Source organism: Haliotis asinina, chromosome 15 (assembly GCF_037392515.1).
Source record: "Haliotis asinina isolate JCU_RB_2024 chromosome 15, JCU_Hal_asi_v2, whole genome shotgun sequence".
NCBI classification, from domain to species: domain Eukaryota; kingdom Metazoa; phylum Mollusca; class Gastropoda; order Lepetellida; family Haliotidae; genus Haliotis; species Haliotis asinina.
The window spans coordinates 39,883,952-39,899,545 of NC_090294.1; the positions used below are offsets into that span (position 1 = coordinate 39,883,952).

The 15,594-nt window shown below is 41.5% G+C and overlaps 1 protein-coding gene across 1 annotated transcript; it reads right to left on the reverse strand.

Moving 5' to 3' along the window:
* Positions 1-767: 767 nt before the first annotated feature.
* Positions 768-13,402, reverse strand: LOC137266380 (Krueppel-like factor 9). The gene is made up of 2 exons (XM_067801878.1): positions 12,491-13,402; positions 768-4,810 (listed from the first exon to the last, which is right to left on the reverse strand). The coding sequence occupies exons 1-2, from the start codon at positions 13,041-13,043 to the stop codon at positions 4,611-4,613; spliced, it is 753 nt and encodes a 250-aa protein (XP_067657979.1). The 5' UTR covers positions 13,044-13,402; the 3' UTR covers positions 768-4,610.
* Positions 13,403-15,594: the final 2,192 nt, after the last annotated feature.

Here is a 15,594-nt window from a genome sequence, read left to right on the forward strand (position 1 = left end):
ATCATGGCGGAGGACACCAGAAAGGGGCTTCACACATTATACCCATGTGGGGAATCAAACCTGGGTCTTCTACCTGACGAGCGAACGCTTTAATCAGCGCCCCCCATTGACCCTCGATGGAATTACTCCATGCACTTGCGGATCAGGGCAACCTGACATGTTAATAATGTCGCACATTTTAACGCTTTTTGGACACAAAGAAAACTGTTGCATTGTAGTCAGTCTGTTGAATAGTTGATATTGTTCGAACACAATAGAACACAAAGTCACTGTCACTATGTCGCTGTCGATGTCGCTGTCACTATGTCGTGCGTGCTGTCCCGCCTTGGTAAATCTGGACACCCTTTGTTTAATATTGTGACAGTGTCCTTTCTAGAATACTATGAAAACTATCACGGAAACTGAGACCCCAAAACAAGGGTGCGATACTAGAATCATGTACGTATTTTATTTTCAGGTACAACCAACATTTTCAGCATGCTTGAATAACAGTTTCTTTGGGTTTTTTGCGTGGTTAATGTGCACCTGTTGTGATACAATGGTATTGCAAGTAATGCATGTGACCCCCGCATCAAATTTTCATCACCATCACCAATTTCTGGTGCCCTTCGCCATGATATTGCTGGAATATTGCTAAAAGCGGCGTAAAACCATGCTCCCCACCTCACTCAATTCAAACGCTGACGCGCGCTCACACACTCAAATATACAAAACGATCCGGAAAATGTATATAATAAAAATCAGTTTATTATTCCCAAACTTGGTCCCCAGACATATCACAATTTTCCATGAAAGCACTAACTGTACTAATGATATATGACACTAACAACAAATGCACACGCCCAGTACGTAGGCCAGCCCTGCACGTGTGGAACAGTATGACGTGCAGTGTAACAACGGCAATCTTTTGAGCAAAGACTAGTGGTAAACGTGCCTAAATACTGGCAAATAAATAACTAGTGTATACTATTGGATAAAAGACAATTAACGTTGTCTCACGTTGTCTCGCGTTGTCTCGAACTTGGGTGCAAGTGTATAGGAGTGAGTGAGTGAGTGAGTGAGTGGGTGGGTGGGTGTTTGAGTGAGTGAGTGAGTGGGTGGGTGGGTGGGTGGTTGAGTGAGTGAGTGAGTGAGTGAGTGAGTGTGTGAGTGAGTGAGTGAGTGAGTGAGTGAGTGTGTGTGGGGGGTGAGTGAGTGAGTGGGTGAGTGGGTGTTTGAGTGAGTGAGTGAGTGAATGTGAGTGAGTGTGTGAGAGTGAGTGAGTGAGTGGGTGGGTGGGTGAGTGTGTGAGTGAGTGAGTGAGTGAGTGAGTGAGTGAGTGAGTGAGTGAGTGAGTGAGTGAGTGAGTGAGTGAGTGAGTGAGTGAGTGAGTGAGTGAGTAAAAGAGTGAGTGAGTGAGTGAGAGACTCAGTTTTGTTTTGGGTAGTAATGTAGTGGAGATATAACGCGCGTACAGTGAGTGAACGAGTGTGTCTTTATGCCACGTTTAGCAATATTCAATCAACATCACGGCGGAGGACACCAGAAATGGGCTTCACACATTGTACCCCTGTGGGGAATCGAACCAGGGTCCTCGGCGTGACGAGTGAATGCTTGAACATCAGGCTACCCCACCGCTCGGGTGTGTAGAAATTAATAGTGTAGGGGGGGGGGGGTGTAGATGAAGGTGTGAGGACGCGTGTTTGGGAATGGTGATGTAGGGTGGGGGGTGGGGGGGGCGAACGAAATGTTAGGGAGGTGGGTAGCATGGTACAGGTGGGTAGTGGTTTCCGAGGGGACTGACGGTGGGTGGTGGTTAGGGTGTGGTGGGGTTGGTGGACCCGTATGCGGATAGCTGTGAGGATCGGAATCAAGGCTGATGAGAATTGGGGGCACCCGGCTGATGTGAAGCGGGGATTGTTGACATCATTTGTGTTTGATTATGGGGAAATTGTTACCGGGAGCTTGAGTGATATGGGTAGGTATGTAGGTAGGTAGATAGGTGGATGGTTGGGAAGTAGGTAGATTGGTGCATGGGTAGGTAGGTGGGTAGGTATATAGGTCCATGGGTGGGTAGATAGGTGGATGGGTAGGTAGCTTTTAGGTAGGTAATTAGATAGGTGGATGGTAGGCAAATATTTAGGTAGGTAGGTAGGTAGGTAAGGGTTATAGTTTGTAAGGTGACGAGGATGCGACTGAGAGCTGGTGTAGCGCGGGTGAGTGTAGGTACTGTTGGGTTCTTGTTTGTTGAGGGGGGTGAGGTGGCGAGGGGGAGATGGGAGTTGGGAAATACAGCACAGAAGTTAAGATGTGCGATGTGTGTAATATATGCGGTTAAGCACGTTATCAGGTATTCGAGACAACGAGATTCAACCTACCCTTGAGCATTTCTGGAGAGGTTGTGAAAGCACGAGACGATGGAGGCTTCATGTCGTGGATGACTTAACCCTGACTCATGTAACACTCGGATATACCTTCCTCCAACCGTATTTTCAGTATTTGTTCAAACATATATAAAAACATCATAACAATCTATACACAAATGTGAAAATAAATAAATGGATTTCAGAGGTTATCTTGCCACATATATACATGTGTTATTAGACAACGCGTCAAAAAGATCAGACTCAGAAACTGGTGTGGGGAATCGAACCCGGTCTTCGGCGTGGCGAACGAACGAAGGCAGGGTGATCTGTATCCTACAAAGTACGTCTAGCTCCCTAATCAATACATCGGTGCGTTGGGGGTAGCCCAGTGGTTAAAGTGTTCGCTCGTCACGCCGAAGACCCGGGTTCGATTCCAAACATGGGTACAATGCGCGAAGCCCATTTCTGGTGTTTCCCGCAGTGATATTGCTGGCATTTTGCCAAAAGCAGCGCGAAACTAAATCAACTCAATCACTAATCCACATACCAATTAGGACTCAGCGGCGTGCAAACACCACTATTGTTAAGCGCGACTGTAGCCTTGTGACAAACTCATTATGTCTATGTCCCTGCTGAAGAGTCACAGACACACAATGCATAACCGATGTGTGTCATAATGTTATAAATTATTTCATAAATATTATGTCTTAAATAATGTACAAGTGTATACATATACCTTCTATGTACATGATCTCATTATACAGTCAGGTCTGCCCCTAACCCCATTAGAAGTTTCGTATTACTCAGCAAATGTATCGTAAAGAGGCTGCATAGAGATCAGTTCTATTGTCTATAGTGAAATTTACCGTTTCAAGCGCAACTATTGGAGCGAAAGTTTTCTTTTCATGCTAAAACTCAGATGCTTTGTATCTTGAGGCAACACTCTCAAGGAGAGACGGATATTTGTTTGAGATCTGTACGTTTTCATACATCTCAGATATGCACCACGACAAAATTTAAAATTAATGCACCTTGATATCACATTTGGTGTCTCGTTACAGTCGGGGAGCATTTTGAGTGATCTTTTCTGCACGCATGGAAAGATTGGTTTCTTTTAATCATTACTGAGCATGTGTTCGCCTGATATGTGTTTGTATGTATGGATCTGCAGCATATTTTTGTAAGAAGGAAGGTGTTTATTGGAGTATGACTTCTGCACAACTGATCACTGCGAACAAAAGCATCACGATGGAGCCAAGACACACATGCTGTTACAGTTCTGAAATAGTCACATGACTAGGAAGGGTTAAAACGCAGATGTTGCACTTTGGTTAATTTTAGACACCTTTTCGGCAAAATAACCTTGGTTACGCTCGTGGAATCTGAGTGAGTGAGTGAGTGAGGGAGGGGGTTTGAAGTTTCTGTGAACAATATTTCGGTCCTCTCATGACTGGGGGCGTAATTAAGCTGAGAATGATTCCAAACTGTTCTGTTCCATGCTATACTAGTGTTATGCCATGCGTCAGTACCCGGATAACATGTACCCGTTTTTCTCGTCTAGCCGGATAACGTGTCTCCCCATGTTACTCGTCTACCCGGATAACACGTCTAACCGTGCTACTTGTCTGTCTGCATCCGCCCATGTTACTCGTCTACCCGGATAAAACGTTTCCCTTGTTATTCGTCTACCCGGATACCATGTCTCCCCGTGCTGCTCGTCTACCCGGATACCATGTCTCCCCGTGCTGCTCGTCTACCCGGATACCATGTCTCCCCAAATTACTCGCCTACCGGGATAACATGCCTACCGGATAACACATCTCACCGTATTACTCGTCTACCCGGATAATATGTCTCCCAGGATAACAAGAATATTAAGATAAGGTGTTTCCTAGGTGAACAGGTCAACCTGGATAACTTGTCACATACAGAAACGCCAAAGCAGCTTTACAGTCGACGACTACCTGACCTATCTGTTTACCTCACCCACGCGTTATGCACGCTAACACGTCAGCTAATTATAGTTTCGTATTCATGACGTCATCATCCACTAGCAACAGATTGGGTACAACTATTTACCCCGATGTCAACGGTTTTCTTGTAAGTATGGACTTTCTACTTGAATATCTTCAATAGTTTGATCACTGGCAAAGTGGACTTCCTCTGAATCAATTTTCATGTCCGAGTTGTCCAGTTAGCTATAAGCATCTGTGACCAGCCGCGACCTGACAGAGTATTCTCTCACGCCCTTGAATTACAATGCTATCACACTGTGAATATAGCGTTCGTCGTGGAGTGTATCTTCACATGTTTGTTCAGGTGGTCTTTTCTTGTGAAGGCTTTCTTGCACGAGTCGCATACGTACGGACGTTCGCCAGTGTGGATACGTCGATGGCGGGTCAGCTCTTCGTTACGGATGAACGATTTCTTACATCCGGGTTCTTGACATACGAATGGTCTCTCACCTGGAAATAAAGGAAACGTTTAAGGCTGAATGGTTGAGTTGGGTGAGTTAATGGTTGAGATGGGTGGGTTCATGCTGACAAGTGTAAGACCTATGACGATGGCAACCCGGATTAGGTTTACCATTGGAGATCAGGGTTAGAATTGGTCTTCAGCAACATATCCTTGTCGTAAGAGGCAGCTAATGAGTTCGCTGACGTGGTTGAAATGTATCATCGTATCCCATTTGTTCATATCGATGTTCATGATATCAATCACTTGATGAATTTGCTGAGTGTGGTGTTAAACATCAAACAAGAAAAAGGGTTAGGTGAACCATTTTCACTACGAAGGAATCACCTGTACGTATTGTACCCAATGGAAACCAAAGCTTTGACTGGTGAGGACTACATTCAGCAGTACTCAATCCACGTATCCTCTCATGGTGACGCGCACGCACGCACGTACACCCACGCGTCAGTCAATCAGAGAGCCTGTTTAAGTGAATTCGTTAGGATCTGCCGGAACAGAGATAAAATGTCATGCATCTGGAATCCACTCAAAGGGTGGCCAGCGTTCTACGTTCGAATTCGATACAGCTTAAGAATAGCTGAAAGTGCGCTACACTGTCAGGTATGACATGACCCAGACATAGAATTCGAGGTATGGAATTTCTTTACGGGCAAGTCTGAAAAAGATGTTGACGACTGTTAAGAAATCTATTAAACTGGAATACACAAGTGTTAGAAAAATCCGTCACTAAATGATCAGTGAAAGGATGCCATTCAGCCATGACAACATGTACATAAATAATGTAAATGGAGTGAATGTTTTGAGCCGGGGTTGTAAAGTACAAACTCATGGTTTATTCAGGATTTTATACCAAAGCGACATTTTATGGGTCCAGTGAATTCTATGCATACACTCAAAAGACAACGACAAAAAACACAACCCTGTCTTTCCCACTATCATATATAGGAAACATCAGGACGAAGGCGTGGCTTTGTGTGTGCAATACATCTACTTTAAAGCAAGGTAGCAGAGAGTGACTTTAAGCTACAAATCCTCTGGACTCCAAACTACTTCGGCGGATATATATTGCTGTTTTACTGCATAAATCAGTGAGGGGCAAGTGGGCAAGAAAACAACTTACAGGGGTTTTCCCATCGCTACCAACAGTGACCCCAGCATGACCAGTGGAGGGGGGTGGGGGAGGGGGAGGGGGAGGGGGGTGGGGGCAGTATGATCAGAACTAACCACACCCTCAACAAGACAACCTGCTTCTAATATATTTGCTATTCGTCACGTGTCGTTGATTCACCGGGAAGGGCGTGAACGGGTATGTTGTATAAGGGCTTTGTGTGAATACAGGTTTATAACTTATGGTATGTTGTAAAGGCGATCATAAAGGGAGAGAATACTGTTATCATGTTTTGTAGCTGGCAAATATAATGTCCATCATGACATGTCAACTTGCATTGGGACATGCAGATTATGACGTCATGTTCATCTTCTTGTCCAAAGGCGGATCCAGAGGGATGAGGCAGGGGTGCTCATCGAACGTTGTCGTGAAAGTTTATTAAATTACCATTGAAACTCGCGAACATGAAGTGTGCTCCCCTTCACCCGCTTTCGCAAAAAGCTCTGTGTGTGTGTGTGTGTGTGTGTGTGTGTGTGTGTGTGTATGTGTGTGTGTGTGTGTGTGTGTTGGTCTTGGTCTTGGTCTTGTAGATTTTTTCTCTTGACTGTTTCTATTTGTGGCACAAGACAAAGGACAAACGTTACTTGGATTTGTGAAAACCTGTTACTGTTACATTTAAATATGACTCAGGCTGTCATAGATTCTTAACATGAAAGGATAAAGAAGTCTAACCCCAAGTCCTTATCTGGCGGCGAAAGTCGCCAACAGCATTTCACAAACGAAGGACATAAAATGTATAATGGCAGTAATATCTGGCTATTGTGGCCCCCTGCGTACAATATAGTGTTGTAGAACAGTGAACGGTAAGGAGCTTTGTTAACACGATCGCTTTATGGTAACTGTGTCGCATGAAAATAACCTTTCATCCACAAATACGTACATTACACTTAATAGAAAAATACATATAGCAGTAATTTATATCTCAAACATATTATTTATTTCCTGTCAACGGAGACTGGTGACAATTTTTGTATTTACATCCAGGCATACAAAATCTGTGCTTGTGTATATCACTGTACCTTGTGTAGCAACGATAGGTACGATATATTACCGTGAGAATAATTCTTCTTGGGTATATGTGTCGGTGGGAAGAAGTGCGGAGGGAAGTTTTTGTGTTTATATGAATATTAATATGATAAAAACGTGTACGCGAATTGATATGCATATCATATAATACACCCCGACTGTCCCGACACATCTGGAATGGAGTTGTCGTGAGGATCTTTGAACACGCACGAGTTCAAAATACACTTTTCATCATTTTACTTTTATTTGTTTTACTTTTCATTATATACTTTTATTGGTGATCGTATTCAGTTTTAAAAAGAAATGCACTTTTTATTTCATCTCAAATTGTTTTTACGATGTATTTAGAAGTTGCAAATTCTATTTACACAAGCTGAAATATGTTCTTGTAAAATTGTAAAATGACTTCAGATGAATTGTGTGTCATTAATTGACACTCGTAATATAAATTTATAAAAGGAAAGCATGAACGATAACTGACACGTGTGACAAATATAAATGCAAATATATGACTAACATGTGTGGCGAATGTTAATTCACACATTTGACTTCCGCATGAAACGAATATTAACACAAAGATATGACTGACATATGTGACTAATGTTAACACAAAGCTATGACTGAAGCATGTAACGAATGTAAACACAAAGATATGATTAAAGCATGTGAATGTTTACTCAAAGATATGACTGACACATGTAACGAATGTTAACACAAGGATATGACTAACGCATGTGAATGTTTACTCAAAGATATGACTGACGCATGTAACGAGTGTTAACACAAGGATATGACTAAAGCATGTGAATGTTTACTCAAAGATATGACTGACACATGTAACGAATGTTAACACAAAGATATGACTAACGCATGTGAATGTTTACTCAAAGATATGACTGATGCATGTAACGAATGTTAACACAAAGATATGACTAACGCATGTGAATGTTTACTCAAAGCTATGACTGACGCATGTAACGAATGTTAACACAAAGATATGACTAACGCATGTGAATGTTTACTCAAAGATATGACTGACACATGTATCGAATGTTAACACAAAGATATGACTAACGCATGTGAATGTTTACTCAAAGCTATGACTGACACATGTAACGAATGTTAACACAAAGATATGACTAACGCATATGAATGTTTACTCAAAGATATGACTGACGCATGTATCGAATGTTACCACAAAGATATGACTAACGCATGTGAATGTTTACTCAAAGATATGACTGACACATGTAACGAATGTTAACACAAAGATATGACTAACGCATGTGAATGTTTACTCAAAGATATGACTGACACATGTAACGAATGTTAACACAAAGATATGACTAACGCATGTGAATGTTTACTCAAAGATATGACTGACGCATGTAACGAATGTTAACACAAAGATATGACTAACGCATGTGAATGTTAACACAAAGCTATGACTGACACATGTAACGAATGTTAACACAAAGATATGACTAACGCATGTGAATGTTTACTCAAAGATATGACTGACGCATGTAACGAATGTTAACACAAAGATATGACTAACGCATGTGAATGTTTACTCAAAGATATGACTGACGCATGTAACGAATGTTAACACAAAGATATGACTAACGCATGTGAATGTTTACTCAAAGATATGACTGACACATGTGACGAATGTCACCCCAAACATGTGACAGTGTAATTCGTTCACATTTTGTCTTCAATCCTTCAAGTTTTCTGTTCATATCTGTAACGGACTGTATCTATACTACCGGGTAAAATATTTGATGATGGTTGAAGGAATTCAATAGGAAATACATCACTGATTACACAAATGCTGTACATAATTCAGACATTATACATGTACATCGACTACTGTTTTCAAGTAATGTTTTCATAGCATTTTGAGTTTAGTTTAGTTTCGTTCAATTCAGTTCAGGTTTAATATATTTCATTCATAAAGTGAAATGTTTTGGGACATATTCTTACAACTTATGAAAATTCGCAAAAGCGTTTTTTTTTCTTTTTGGATAGTCTTGTTTTTGGTTTATACCTTACTGCAGCTTACACAAACGTCATTGTGGTGATTTCTTGTACCATGGTATGTTTTTAAGGTACGCATGCAATGTGTCCTTAATAACACGCACAACAAGGAAAAAACTCCTTGTCTGAAAACAGTAAGTGTTTAACTGGGCAAGGTCCAAAAATAAACATTCATGTTTTTTTTCGGGAAATTATGAAAGCAAGTTTACCTGTGATTTGCGAGATTTGTGTTAAAATGTGAAATACTAACTTCGAGTATGGTATTAATTTAAACTGTTTCCTTTTCCAACCCCGGTACAACTAACTACGGGAGCAAATTACAACTATATCACATCTCTCAGGCCTGTTATGCTCAAACTAGAGATGCGTCTTTAAAGACGTATATCAAAATATTGTTCTGTAGCAACAGTGATTAAAATGTTCTGTTTGGATACATCAACATATCATAACATACAGCGTGGCTGTATACAAACAATATTGGTGTGTGGAATTTATAAGAAGTTTTAAAAATAATTTTAATGTCACAAAATTATTACGTATTTGTTTGTTGTATAACGCGTGCTAAGCATTATTCCAGCTAAAGGGTTGCTGTATGTACATATTCGAATTTGAATCAGACAATCCAGTGATCAGTATCATGAGCATCGTTCTATGCAACTGGGAGCTGACTGCCAGGGCAATCGACATGTCTTTCCAGTAGATGTCATGGCCCATATCGATTCCCATTAACAAAGAAGGCACAGTTTTAATTTTGCATTTTCTTTATCAGAGCAATGTGAGTATATCAACAAGAAACGTACTGTGGTTAATATGTACGTATTGTACCCACTGTAATACGTAACTAACGGCAGTCAGTACGTATGTTTTGTACGTTTCGTAATACGTACATATCAAGAGATATTTGAAGGATCAATGTGTGTACAGCAAGAGGTAACTAACGGCAGTGAATACGTATGTTTTGTACGTTTCGTAATACGTACATGTCAAGATATATTTGACACAGGCAGCAGATATACTATGGCTTGTTATCAGTCAGGTGTCTCCTGTTGTCGCCAAAGGCGTCAGAGTATACCTGCTGCTTTTTTCTTAGCCAGGTAGACAAGCCATTGAAGTCATTATCACCGGGAAAGCGACAGCAAACGAGCAAGCGTCGATCTCTTTATGAGTGTGTTTATTGTTAATTGTCTGAGAAACTGACACCAATCTGACACCATAGTGTTTGAGTAAAATCCAGGCCTCTGTTATAACTATCTGGTTTCAATTTCATTTGCACCGGTGAAGCCCAGTTGTTGTGAAATATAACTTTTTATGGCACCAGTTATCCAATTATTATGTGAGTTTTATTGAAATATATCATTAGTTATGTAAGGATGCATATACACACTTCATGCATAGATATTATTCCTTTAAAGAAACGTAAAGTTGATTTACGTGTATGTACATGCGTATACCTGAACACATACACATATACACATATACACATATACACATATACACACATACACACATACACATATACACATATACACACATACACATATACACATATACACACATACACACATACACATATACACATATACACATATACACATATACACATATACACACATACACATATACACACATACACATATACACACATACACACACACACATACACATATACACACATACACATATACACATATACACACATACACATATACACATATACACACATACACACATACACATATACACATATACACATATACACATATACACATATACACACATACACATATACACACATACACATATACACACATACACACACACACACATACACATATACACATATACACATATACACATATACACATATACACATATACACATATACACTTATACAAGCTTGTATTCCCCTTTACAGGAAAATATGTCAAGCGTGTTCACCTGCAGGAGTTTCCCGCTATAAATGTTAGAGTTAGATAGTTTGAATATCAAATATGCATAAATAAGCAATATTCGTCTACATGAGTATAAAAATTGTCACACATGAATCAGTATACATAGAATACTTCAGGTAAAATCTCTCATTTATACAGCCCAGACGTTCTCCGCGTTTCTAAGCAATGCTCATGCTTTAGACTACTGTTTCACCATTGTTATCTGAGTGCGATGATGTATTCATCAAGATGTGCTCGTCAAAATGTATTCATGAAGATGTATTCATTTGAACGAAGTTCTGATAAGCATTATGAAGAACTGCGCATAAGCGGGTCTTTGAATGAGATTAAAAGTGATACTGTCAACTTCTTTATCATGAGGAATACAACGTTTTCCACAAAACATCGTGGTGAGTCGAAGTTGGTGAGTCAAAAATGGCACTTTATGGGTTATAACTTTTAGTTTAGTTTATGGGTTAAGTTTAAATCAATAACCGAGAAGCTGTAACCCTCAAAGTTGTAACCCACAAAGTTGTAACCCACAAAGTTGTAACCCACAAAGTTGTAACCCACAAAGTCTTCCGTATGTATAAGCAATGACATGTAAGGAAACAGGTAATTTCTCACTCGTGGATTGTATGAATAGAGGATACTAAATGACCCTCCGTGTAATACCATTTTTATTTAACGAGTCGATAATTTGGCATCCAACGAGCGAAAGCGAGTTTGATGCTAAATCTTTCACGAGCTTAATGAAAATGGTATTTCACGGAAGCGAGTTTAGTATTGTGTTTATTATATCCAACACAAATTGATAGAAACCGCGGCTACAGTGGTAGGACTCCCAGTTTTCTCCGAGTCAACCAAGGTCCAGTAGCACTGTGACAGCGGTATTAACAGTGTGACGTCATACATGTAGCGGTGTTACACTAGTGTAATATTGCCGTAAAAAATATTACACTAGTGTAATATTGTCGTAAAAATATTACACTGCGGTATCTTCAACGGGCGAATAATAAGTAGATGTCATTAATACAAACTTTAATATACAATCTTTAGTTTCAAAAGAAGTGATGGGTTAGGGAAGATATGTACTAATGTTTGATGTTGTCAGGATCAAAGACCATATAATGGATATTCTATGATAGTGTATTAGGTACGGGTATCGCACTTTTAGGCTTTGAATTTGAGTGTTTCGGTTACCGTTTTCAGTGTTCAGGAACGTTTTAATAACGTTTGTAGGTTTTGTTTCAGTGTGTAGACATTTTCCCGGCAATTATGTTGTAAATCTGAACTGACTATTCTATAAGTGCAATGCTCGGAGTAATGACATCAATATTAAACAGGTTTCGTTGTAGTTGGGTGGTAGGGTAGCATACACGGTTAAAGCGTTCGCTCGTCACGCTGAAAAACCGGGTTCAACACCCCACATTGCTGGAATATTGCTTAAAGCGCAGTAAAACCATACTCACTCACTCACTCGTTGTAGCTAGCTCGAACCCTACCTGTGTGTATCCGAATATGCCCAAGTAGTTGTCCCCGGTTACTGCAACTGATGACACAATACGGGCATTTGAATATCTTCATCTTGGATTTGAACCGTCCACCGGACTTGGCACCGTCGGGAGATATTCCCCGAGGGCAGTCTTCAAGGGAAGGGGAACTATCCGCGCCCCGACTGTCATAGAACCCCGACACAAAATGACGAGGACTGCCAGACATACTGAGGTCTTGGGGTCTGTCTGATATCCATGGCCATGCTGATCTTCTGGAACCATGGTGTTCACGTTCCAAAACAGTGGCCTCCCCGAGTCTAGGCGACGTTGTCACATAGTCCTGTTCATGAACGGGGTCCCTCCCTCTTTGGTCAAGTATAGAACTGAAATTGGAACAGCACGTCGGCGTGTACGGCTTCTCCCAACACTGTACCGAAAGTGTCAACCCTCTGGGTTCGACTCCGGGTGGCTTAGGGTCAAAATCGTTCACTCTGCTGGAGTCTCTGATTAGCACTCTCGGCGAAAATATTTTCGGAAATCGAACAGCTGATACCACCTCCATTGTACCTTGGATGCAAATTAATGAGATGAGTGAGTCATTTCTCCATTTCGCGCAAATTCGTTCCAAATGCTGTCACGTGGTTGGGCGGATATTTCCCCATTTCTTTACATATGTTTTCAAACCCCATCTTCGCATACATAACATTAGGAATACAGGACAATGGCCGGGACCAACCTTCACTTCCCATAAGACCGCATGTTTGCAGAGCAAGGTTCGGCGTGTTCCTCTTCAAATAACCCTCCTTTGAGACCGTCCATATCAAGTCCTTTACCGGCGCAATTGCACCTCTCATTCAAAGCTTAAATAGTACGCAGTGAATTAACCAGAATCGCGCCCACTATTATTCAGTCTCTCACCACCCCAACCGAAACTTGTGTTTCCGCCCGTAATGCGGATCCCTGTTTAAATACATGTGACCATCGTGGTGACACTTCCACTGCGATTGGACAAGCAAGCGATGTAAATACATCTCAATGTACATAACGCAATGTGGGCTCATAAATCATATACGTTCACGGATGAGAGGCTTGGGAACGGGGCGTTTCACTCCGTTAGATAAAAAAAACCCTAATGTATTGTACTGACTCTCACTTAACGTTGAAGCACATCCGGGTATTCTTCGTTTTATATTGAGATCTATGAATAGAGGACCCTCTTGTTGTCGTACAGAGTTTGATAACATTGAACTACTGTTAAGAACTGAACGAGACGTAACGAAGTTTCATACACTTGGGTGTGTGTTTATCCAAACTTGCTTTCAACAATGTATCATTGTGTACTTTCAAGACATTGTCTGAGGTTTATAGTTTTTCAAGGTTACAGACGTACATAACCCAATGACACATCATACAGGGTGCAATATCTTACTTATTTACACTAAGTAAATTTTAACCTTAACAGTGTGGAAGACTCAACATTTCAATTTTTAAGTTTGTGGCCCTTGAGACTTACGTAAATTGTAGTGTCTCAACGACCTGTTAAATACTAGTAATATATGCCAATTCTTTGAGAAATACAGCAGTGACCAGGTGCAAAACTGTGCAAAAAAATAACCCTTTTAAGGAAAGGCAGAACAGAAACGGGATCTCAGTCGTTACAATTGCTGCAACCGCTTTTCTCAGTATGAATATATGGTGTCTCTCTTGAATATCAATTTACCCTCCACACTCCCCTATCCGTCCACCCTTCCCTCCTCACGTGTCTGCTTACCCATCTGCCAACCTTATCTTCCATTACCATCCGTCTACCTACCCATCCACCAACCTTACATTCACATTCGTCTACCTACCCATCAGTCAACCTTACATTCCCATCCGTCTACCTACCCATCCGCCAACCTTACATCCCCATCCGTCTGCCTATCCATTCGCCCACCTTTACTCACATACGTCGACCTACCCATCCGTATCACTCACCCATCCGCCCGTCTTCCTTCCCCGTCTACATACCCATCATAATCACCAGCCCACCTTACCTGCTCATGTGTCTACCTACCCAGCCGTGCACCTTTCAATTCCCATCTGTCTACCACCCACCTTCCCCTCCATCCGTCCACCCATCGGCCAACCTTCTATTTCCATCCGTCGACCTACGCATCCACCCAACTTCCCTTCCATCTGCCGACTGACCCATCCGCCCACCTTCCATGCCATCCATATACCTAACCACCCGCCCACCTTCCCTTCCACCTGATTATCTATCCACCCACCCACCTTCCATTCCTATCCGTCTACCTTCCGTTCGCCATCCGTCGACTTACCTACCCACATGGCTCACCCATCCGCACACCTTCAGTTCCTTGACTGGCTTTTTAATTCCTAATAGTCGCTTCGAGCGAGTATCGAGATTCATATGTTGAGCGAGTGGGTGAGAATGATTTTAGGCCGCGTATCAATAGTCCATCAAAACCATGGCAAGGGACGCCAAAAAGTATCTTCACGCATTATACCCACTCGGGGAATCAAACAGGGTCTTCACTTGATGAGCAAACCCTTTAACCACTCATCACACTCACCAAAGAAAGACTTGTGAAAGAGTGACATATTTTACTATGGACTTTACTTTGTATCACGGAGGTACATCAACCAAAACGTAAAACCGCTGATAAGGATGGTGCGCTGTGACAGAAACGTATTGTAATCACCTATCTGTCGTCAAGAGGGCCACCCATGAGTTGGTGAGTGAGTGAATTTAGTTTTACACCACTTTAGCAATATTCCAGCAATATCACGGCGGGGGACACCGGAAATGGGCTTCACACATTGTACCCAAGTGGGGAATCGAACCATTGTCTTCGGCGTGACGATAAACGCTTTAACCACTAGGCTAACACACACACACACACACACACACACACACACACACACACACACACACACACACACACACACACACACACACACACACACACACACACACACACACACACACACACACACACACACACACACACACACACACACACACCGCCTCTCCACTCATGAATCCGCACTAGAGCAGGATGCCCTTTCTGTGGCACAGGAGCAGTGCGACCTTGAGGATGACCTTTAGT